Source organism: Trichechus manatus, unplaced genomic scaffold (genome assembly GCF_000243295.1).
Source record: "Trichechus manatus latirostris isolate Lorelei unplaced genomic scaffold, TriManLat1.0 scaffold00288, whole genome shotgun sequence".
NCBI classification, from domain to species: Eukaryota; Metazoa; Chordata; class Mammalia; order Sirenia; family Trichechidae; genus Trichechus; species Trichechus manatus.
The window spans coordinates 124,360-133,416 of NW_004444224.1; the positions used below are offsets into that span (position 1 = coordinate 124,360).

The following is a 9,057-nucleotide window of genomic DNA, read 5'->3' on the forward strand; positions in this document are numbered from 1 at the left end:
ATGGAGTGACTCTACTCTGCACACATGGGGTCGCCATGAGTTGGAACTGAGTTGACGGCAACTAACAATAACAACATTCTGGCCATTGCAGTGTGTCTAGCATCTATGGTCCCTGGGCACTAAATATTAGGAACACGTTCCTCCCCACACCCCACACACATGTGTGACAACCAAAAAAACTACCCCGCAGATTTCTATAACGTCCCCCTAGAGGACAGTACATTCCCCTGTTGAGAACTGGTTTAGGGGGGTAGTTGAATCTAGCACCCTCCCATGAGTTAGAGAAGAGTTTGGCTTTATTTCAGCTTTGTACCCTATTCAACTTTATACCCTAAATGTGGACCTATTGACCTTTGCTTTTTTTCTGGGCTTGCATATCAGCCCTACCTCCCAAGTTCTGAGTCCCATTTCTCTATTAATTTTACTTCAAACCACTTTCAATTCCAGAGAGCCTGGCCACATGTTCCCTGGATTTCTCAGGTGGCTGGATGAGGAGATCAAAGCACTAATAAAATTCTGGGAGGAGTAAGAGCCAGAGCAGTCGGGTAAAGCCAGGACCTGGTCCTCCCTGAGAAGGGTGAGGAACCAGAGACAGTCCAGATCTTGTCTGTTTGGGTTATGAAGGACCAAGCAGGTATGCCTGAGCGCAGCTAAGGGAAGCTCTGCCCTCTCTTAACTAAGGTAGGCTGGGACAGACAGCATCCTTGACAACCAAACTGGTGGCCCTTTGATCACCCAGTTCCTTGCGAAGGTAATATAAACAGCACAGTTACGGGAGCCAGACTGCCTAAGTTCTGGTCCTAGTTCAACATTCACTGGCCTTTAGGTAAGTTATTTAATATTTCTGTGCCCCAGTTTCCCCATTTGTAAAAGGGAGATAATAATAGTATCACAGAGTTGTAAGAATTGAATGAGTTAGTATATGTAAAAGTACTTAGAACTGATTCTGGCACATAGTCAGAACTTTACAAATCTTAGATATTATCATCATCATTCATGTCCTGTAGGTAGCACAAGGCTAGGGAGTCAGCCAGCTTAGGGAATGAGGATTCCTGAGGACCCTAACTGTGATGAAACCTAAGTCAACACAGAGCTATGTACAGGTGAGGATACTCCGAGGTGATCTAATGGGAATAGCTCCCTTTGCTTCCATTTTTGAAAATCTAAGTGATTAGAGAGTAAAGAAGACTTCTTGTTGTTATTATTATTACTATCCTTATAGAAGCACTGAGGGAGAAAGGGGGAAGGCTGCCAATGCCACCCTAGCTGGATGGTTGCAGGAGGGAAGTAGTCAAGGAAGGAACGAAGAAGCTTTTCCTGCAGACGTGAACAGGCTGAGTTCCAGCCCATCTGTGAGATGAGTCTCTGCGTTTGTAGATCTGGAGACAGAACTGCCACCAGACAACCAGAAAAAAAGGCACCAGTGATCCCCATCTAAATATAAAAAACAAATTTCTTGACCACGAATCCTCAATTTTCAGAGGCACAGACGGCAGAAGGGCTACATTTGGAGAGAAGATGATGAAGAACAGGAAGACAGCCACTCAATGGAGAGTGAATCCAATGAGGACTGGTTCTTAGGAACGAGTATAGCGGGGACAAGGAAGCTGCCAGGATCCACTCCCACTGCAAATAACTCCAGAAATAAGGGAAACTCAGCAAGGGCAAGAGGAGCAAAGAGAGGGGCAAAGAGATGGACAGGAGAGGGAGCTGCCAAAAAGGATATTAGGGTAGAGGTTAGGTGCAAGAGTAAGAGATGAAAGAGCTAGAAGTGAGAAAAACTGGATCTATATTGGGGCAAGATCAAGGAGAGGCCAAGGGTCCTACACAGCAACAACACAAAGTCCCTGAAAGTAGGAGAGGAAGTCTGTCTGGGGAGCAGGATCATTGTCCCTTTGTTGTTGTTAGGTGCCGTCGAGTCAGTTCCAACTCATAGCAACTCTATTTACAGCAGGATAAAACACTGCCTGGTCCTGTGCCATCCTGCATCATCCTCACAATCATTGCTATGTTTAAGCTCATTGTTGCAGCTACTGTGTCAATCCATCTCACTGAGGGTCTTCCTCTTTTTCACTGACCCTCTACTTTACCAAGTGTCTTAGGCAGGGTTTTCATGCAGTTGTAGAGGCTGGAAAGTCCCAAGTCCATGGGTTAGGCTGGAGGCTTCTCCTATCTCACATAGCTGCAGGGGCTGGTGAACCCAAGATTGACAGATCAGACAGCAGGCCTTGGGCTAACGGGCTGCCAAAGCTGATGAATCCCAAGATTGGCAGGTAAGCTGCTAGCTCAAGTCCCAAGAACTGGAGGTCAGATGAACAGAAGCCAGCTATAGGATCCAGAGTGAGCAAAAGCCAGTGAGCTTTGCCAGAAAGTCCACATATATTGGATGCAGTCCACATCCCCAAGGAAAATCCCTTTCAACTGATTGGCTGCTCATAGCAGATCTCATCATGGAGGTGGTTACATCATTACATAGCTGTCAAACTACATCGTAACTGCCAAACCACTGAGAATCATGGCCCAGCCCAGTTGACACACAACCTTAACAATCACGCCAAGCATGATGTCCTTCTCTAGGGACTGGTCCCTCCTGATAATATGTCCAAAGTACGTGAGACAAAGTCTCGCCATCCTCACTTCTAAGGAGCATTCTGGCTGTACTTCTTCCAAGACAGATTTATTCATTCTTCTGACCTAAACCAAAACCAAACCCCTTGCTGTCAAGTTGATTCCGACTCATAGTGACCATAAAGGACTGAACAGAACTGCCTCATAAGATTTCCAAGCTGCAATCTTTATGGAAGCCGACTGCCACATCTTTCTCCCACAGAGCCGCTGGTGGGTTCGAACTGAAGACCTGTCGGTTAGCAGCGGAGTGCTTAACCACTGCACCACCAGGGTTCCTTCATTCTCCTGGCAGACCATGGTATATTCAATTTTCTTTGCCAATACTCTAATTCAGATGCATCAGCTCTTCAGTTTTCCTTATTTACTTATGCATACAAGGCAATTGAAAATATCATGGCTTGGGCCAGGTGTACCCTAGTCCTCAAAGTGACATCTTCGGTTTTTAACACTTTAAAGAGGTCTGTTGCAGAAATGATGAAGAGAAAAACATTTCAGTACTATATTCCAGGTTAGTGTGGCAAAAAAACAAATTGGCAGATAGCCTTCACGCATCAGAGCCCCTTTTTAGCTGCCTGAATTGCTCCAAGACCTTCATCTGCAAGTTTGGACTTTGGGAACTGTCTTAGTAATCTAGTGCTGCTATAACAGAAATACCACACACAAGTGGATGGCTTTAACAAACAGAAATTTATTTTCTCACAGTTAGGAGGCTAGAAATCCGAATTCAGGGTACTGGCTCTAGGGGAAGGCTTTCTCTCTGTCGGCTCTGGGGGAAGGTCCTTGTCTCTTTTGAGCTTCTGTTCCTAGGCGAGCTTAATGTGGCTTGGCATCTCTCTTCCCCCATCTGTGCTTCTCTCACTTGCTTGTTTAATCTCTTTCATATCCCAAAAAGGAACCCTGGTGGCACAGTGGTTAAGTGCTCCGCTGCTAACTGAAAGGTTGGCAGTTTGAACCTACCAGCCGTTCTGTGGGAGAAAGACGTGGCAATCTGCTTCTATAAAGATTTACAGCCTTGGAAACCCTGTGGAGCAGTTCTATTCTGTCCTATAGGGTCGCTATGAGTCTGATCCGACTCGATGGCTATGGGTTTGGTTTTGATTTGTTCAGTAGCTCTCAAAAGAGATTGACTTAAGACACACCCTACACGAATTCTGTTTCAGTAACATAACAAAGACAACTCAATCCCAAACTGGCTTGTAACCACGGGCATAGAGGTTAGGATTTACAGCACATATTTTTGGGGGACACAATTCAATCCATAGCAGGAACATAGTCAAAAGTATGTCCCTCGCTTAAGTCTCTGGTCCTATTCCTACTTTTGTCAGGACTGTAATCCCAGCTCTGCTACCCCTAAAACTTGTTGCCATCAAGTTGATTCTGACTCATGGCAACCCCAAGTGTATCAGAGTAGAACTCTACTCCAATGGGTTTTCAGTGGCTGGTTTGTTGGAAGCTGATTGCCAGGTCTTTCTTCCAAGGCACCTCTAGGCAGACTTAGTAGACGAATGTGTTAACCATTTGCACTACCCAGGGACTTCCTGCCATCCCTTCACAGATTACAAAAAGCACCAAAAGAGATATCAGTGAGCTAGATGTGATAAGTGTGTTGCCTTCTTCCTCCTCTGCTCCTCATCCTGTTTCCTCTGCTAAGCCATTTATAAGGGCATTCACTAATGCCCACCAAAGACTTGCAGTTTTTGCTCCACTAAACAAAGCTCCCAAGAATAATTCCTCAGTGATTAGTACTCAAGGATAATGTTATGTCTTCAGCAGTAGATACTTGAGGGACAGGGAAGAGAAACAAATTTCTAGGGCCCAACGAGGCGATAAGAGCCCAAGTCCAAGGCCTCAGAGGAGAGATGCCAGTTCAAGGCCAGGGCCCAGAGGAGTAGTTACAGGGATACCAGAGAGAAGAGGCCCAAGCCCAGTGCCCCACGATAGGAGTAAGCAGCCTGGCAGAGAGAAGCCAGTTTCTATCTTTCATGAGAATTTGCCATTGGTTCAGCAAAAGATACCTAAGCCTCTTTTTCCACAGCCAGAACTCTCTTTCCAAAAGCAATAGACTATGTTTTTGCTGCCATGCCCTTTCTTAAGAGTGTGTATGAGAACAAGTATAACACTTTTGGAGTAAGAGATGACAAAGAGAAAAACATTTCAGCACTAAGTTCTGGGTTAGTGTGGCAAAAAACAAACCAGCAGATATCCTCCACACAGCGGAGCCTCCAGGAGAGGGGCTGGTGGCAGAGAACGCCACCATTGCCTCAATACCAGCCGACTCTCACAAGCCACGTGGTCACCAGGAACAGGAAGCACCTCAGAGTCTATAACCAAACAAAAAACCCGCTGCCGTCGAGTTGATTCCGACTCATAGCGACCCTATAGGACAGAGCAGAACTGGCCCATAGAGTTTCCAAGGAGCCACTGGTGGATTCGAACTGCCAACCTTTTGGCTAGCAGACATGGCTCACCACAGCTCTTGTCCATAGTGGCAGTCAGTCTCCATCTCGTGTCCACGGAACAAGGAAACAGGGACTCCTACTGCTTTACCAGGACACATTGGACACACCAGGTATGACCGTGAGGTTATTCTTTTATTTGCCCATGAAACCGGAACTAAAGTCCACCACCATTACTATATTGCACTCAATGCCAAGTGTAAGTCAATATTCCTTTTTGTCTCTGACATCCTTTACCACAGGGCCTTCCCATGAACTACTGTTTAATCCTCGTAATATCCTGTAGCCATGCACTTGCTAAGCATGGATAACCTTTGGGATATAGGATAATTTCCATTGTTTGCTATTCATAGCTGCTACATGGTTTCAACTTTTGTAATCTTGAATCAAGAAAAAACCCAAAACTCGTTGTCATCGAGTCGATTCCGACTCATAGCGACCCTATAGGACAGAGTAGAACTGCCCTGTAGCGTTTCAAGAAGTGGAGGAGGAGAGAGAGACCATTCCCCGCTCCATCAAGCATTTAGTGTCTGGTTTCAATGTACAGAGGTCATTTCTCAGCAATGTCAGCTCATTTAAAAGCCATCATTCTATTTCATGGTTTAAAATTGTCAGTGTGACAGTGGTGCTATCTATTGGCTCACAGTCCTCTTCTTCCTCTGAACTTGACTAGAGTAAACAGCAGGAGAGAAAGGGAAGGAGTTCTAGGAGAGGGGAAAAAGCAGGAGGGATATCCAGGATAGGTCATTTGGGGATAGGGAGCAAGGAAGACTAGGTCTATTTTCAGAAGGATATGTACCAAGTGTGTTCTTAGCTGGAAGGGAAACGGGAGACGAGTACCCTTGCAGGTGTGCACGGGGGTGGTGACAGCAGCAGATGAAGACAATGTAGGCGATGAATCAGGTAAGGTGATGGGAAAGGAGGCAGGGGTGGTGCAGTACAGTGAATTACTTAATATGGCCCTTCTAGCCATGGTCTTGAAACTCCCACCAAATGACTGGTTAAGACTATGCAAATAGGTGCTTATGGCCCACCAAGGGGATTGGATAGCTTGCTAATGATGTAAATAAGGTGTATGGCACCTTTGTAGGTGTGGGATCATGCAAATAAGGTACATGGAACCCTAACAAGGGGATCGGTCAGTTTTGTCATCCCATTAGGCTTAAAATGAGCCATCATAGAGGTGGACAGGAGGGACTTGACTACCCCCAAGAATAGACGGGAGTGGAGTGTCCTTTGGACGTGGGATCCCTGTGCTAAGACTCTCCAAGATCCAAGAGACACAGAGAGAGAGCTGTAACACTGAAGATGGCAAGACAGCAAGAAGCAGTGGCAGAGAAATGGAGGCAGCAGAACCAGGAGACTAGCAGGAGACAGGGCAGTGGGCTTCTAGGCCCACGGAGGGAGACAGCCTCCAGGCTACGGCTTCCTGGTAGAGTAGGGCACCTTTGGGCACTTACTGGCAGAGCTAAAGAACTTCGTAACGCTTGCCTGAGCAGGGCAGGGGACAGAGGGCCGAGGGGCCGAGGGGCTGAGGCATTGAGGGGCTGAGGGCCAGAGAGAGGCCTGCCTGTGGGCATGGCTGAGAAGAAGCTGTCCTGACTGAAGAACTGTATACTGCACTGTATCCTGTTCGAATCCACCAGTCACTCCTTGGAAACCTTATGCGACAGTTTTACTCTGTCCTATAGGGTCTCTATGAACTGGAATTGACTTGACAGCAATGGGTTTTTTCACTGTCCTAATAATCCCCATAACTGTGAGTATCGTCTGTGAGTTCTGTGTGGCCATTGCAATGAATTATCAAACCCAGTAGAGAAGTAGAGAGTGTCATAGGAGGGAAGGTTGGTGTCAGAATTGGTAAAAAGGTTGGAGGGAAGAGGCATGTCTGACCCCCGCCTCATAGGAATTAGTCTTGGACTGTTCATCTTGACTCTCCTTCCATCTCGTGAAGTTAGAGGAGGTCAGATGCCCCTGCCACACCACTCTTACAGGTGGGCTTCGGTCTGAACTTGCTCAGGCAGTCTCAGTTTTCTGAGCCACCATGTGATCCATGCATGGCTATACCACCATTCCTGAGGCCAGCTCAGGCTTACGTTCATATTCCTCCCAAGAAAAACAGAAGTTGAGGTTAAATGGGCCCATTTGAGGTTTTTTATTGTTATAATTACCATTAAACATGCTAAAATCAGAGATGAGCAGCTATTCCACTTCTGTCCTGACTCCACAGTGGGTCGGGTGGGAACTACAGGGGTCACTTGGTCTGCGTGGCCTCTGGGGATAGTTAGACTTGGGGGGTTAGAGGTAGGCAGGTTAGCAAAGCCCCAAGAATCCTTCATGTAGTACAGTTTTACTGGCAGTAACTTGTGGCTTCAGAGATCTCCCGCTCCTTCCCTTTTTCCTCCCAAAATCTACCATAGCTCTCATTTCCTGCCTGTGGCCCCTTGAACCTCTTCAGCCTCTGCCGCTTATGGTCCTAGACTAGATGATGAAGGAAACGTTTCCTTGCCTCTACCAGTCCCAGTCTCCCTTCCTTGGAACTAATCTACTCAGCATGCGCTAATGTGGTAAGCTGCTTCATTTAGGTCTGCCTAGGGGGAAAGGAAGGCTACAGTCCCCACTGTGGCTTAGCTCATAGGAAGCAAGTCGGAGGTGGTGGTGCAGAAGAAACTGAAGGGGAAAGAAATGTTACCTGAAGTGTGATGTTGCAACTGGCAGAACAGTGCATATGCCCTACCCCCTGGCACCCTACTCTGAAGGCTTTCCCCTCCTTCCCACATTGTCTGGGGTCCTTCTCTCAGTCTCAAAGCCTCTTGCTCTTCAACCCCATGGGGTAGACATCGGTGCTGATCAAAGAGCTCTATCCCAAGGAGAAACTGATCCACCCTTAGGCAAGTGGTTGACAATTGAAGTCTTTATCTTTCCCATGTTCCTTGCACCTCTACTACAGTGATGGCTTGAGGGGGCCTGAGAAAATATGAGGGTTGAACTTGCCTCAATGGAGGCTAGAGGGACGAAGGGACGAAGATACATGGGAGTCAGGGCTATGGAGGAGAGAGAAGGGAGCAGGGTGAAGGGCAAGGCTGGTCATTCAGGAGCTGGGATCCTTTTTCCTTTTCTGAAATCGCCGGAACTTGCCCTGAATAGCAAGAGCAGCCTTCTCTGTTTCTGGTGCTGTCAGATCAATGTCAATCTCCTCTTCTTCCTCGGCCTTCTTGGCATTGCCAGCTTTCCCTGCAGATAGTTGGGAGACTCATTAATGAATGAATCTGACCTGCCCTTTCCCTTTCTTCAGGCCCCAAATACAGAAGTTAAGGTCTACTTTCTGCTGGACTTAGTGGGGTTCCCCAGTCTTTGTTAGGACTAGGAATGCTCGATAGTTCTCCAAAAAGTCAGGTACTTTGACTGGAATTAGCTGTGGTTACTTAGGGGAGTTTTGCTACTCTTGGACCACGACAACAAATGTCTACTATCACCACTTATTCCTAAATCCTACAGTACAAGGTCCCAGAGCACACTCACTTTCCCCAGCTTTTCCTCAAGTTTTTTTTTTTTTAATTTTTTTATTGTACTTTAGATGAAGGTTTACAGAATAAATAGTTTCTCATTAAACAGTCAGTACACGTATTGTTTTATGACATTGGTTAACAACCCCACGACATGTCAACACTCTCCGTTCTCAACCTTGAGGACCTTTTTTTTTGGTGAAAATATTCATAGCCAAAGTTACACCATTTCAAAAGTTTCTACATGTACAATTCAGCGACATTGATTACATTCTTCCAGGTGTGCTGCTATTTTCACTATCCTTTTCCAAATTATTCCATCACCATTATCTTCAACTTACTGTCCCCTAGGCTTCCCATCAAAACTTTTGAGTTGCTCTTGTCAATTTGATCTCACATAGATAATTCTTTTTTTTTTTTTTGTACCTTAAATGAAGGTTTGCAGAACAAATAGTTTCTCATTAAAC

The 9,057-nt window shown here is 46.2% G+C and overlaps 1 protein-coding gene across 1 annotated transcript in view; it reads right to left on the bottom strand.

Annotated features, from left to right (window-relative positions):
• Positions 1-8,175: 8,175 nt before the first annotated feature.
• Positions 8,176-9,057, bottom strand: part of PCP4L1 (Purkinje cell protein 4 like 1) — a 28,284-nt gene continuing 27,402 nt past the window's right edge. Inside the window, exon 3 of the mRNA XM_004390209.1 lies at positions 8,176-8,318. Coding sequence (XP_004390266.1) covers positions 8,176-8,318 — 143 coding nt within the window. The remainder of the gene's footprint in view (positions 8,319-9,057) is intronic.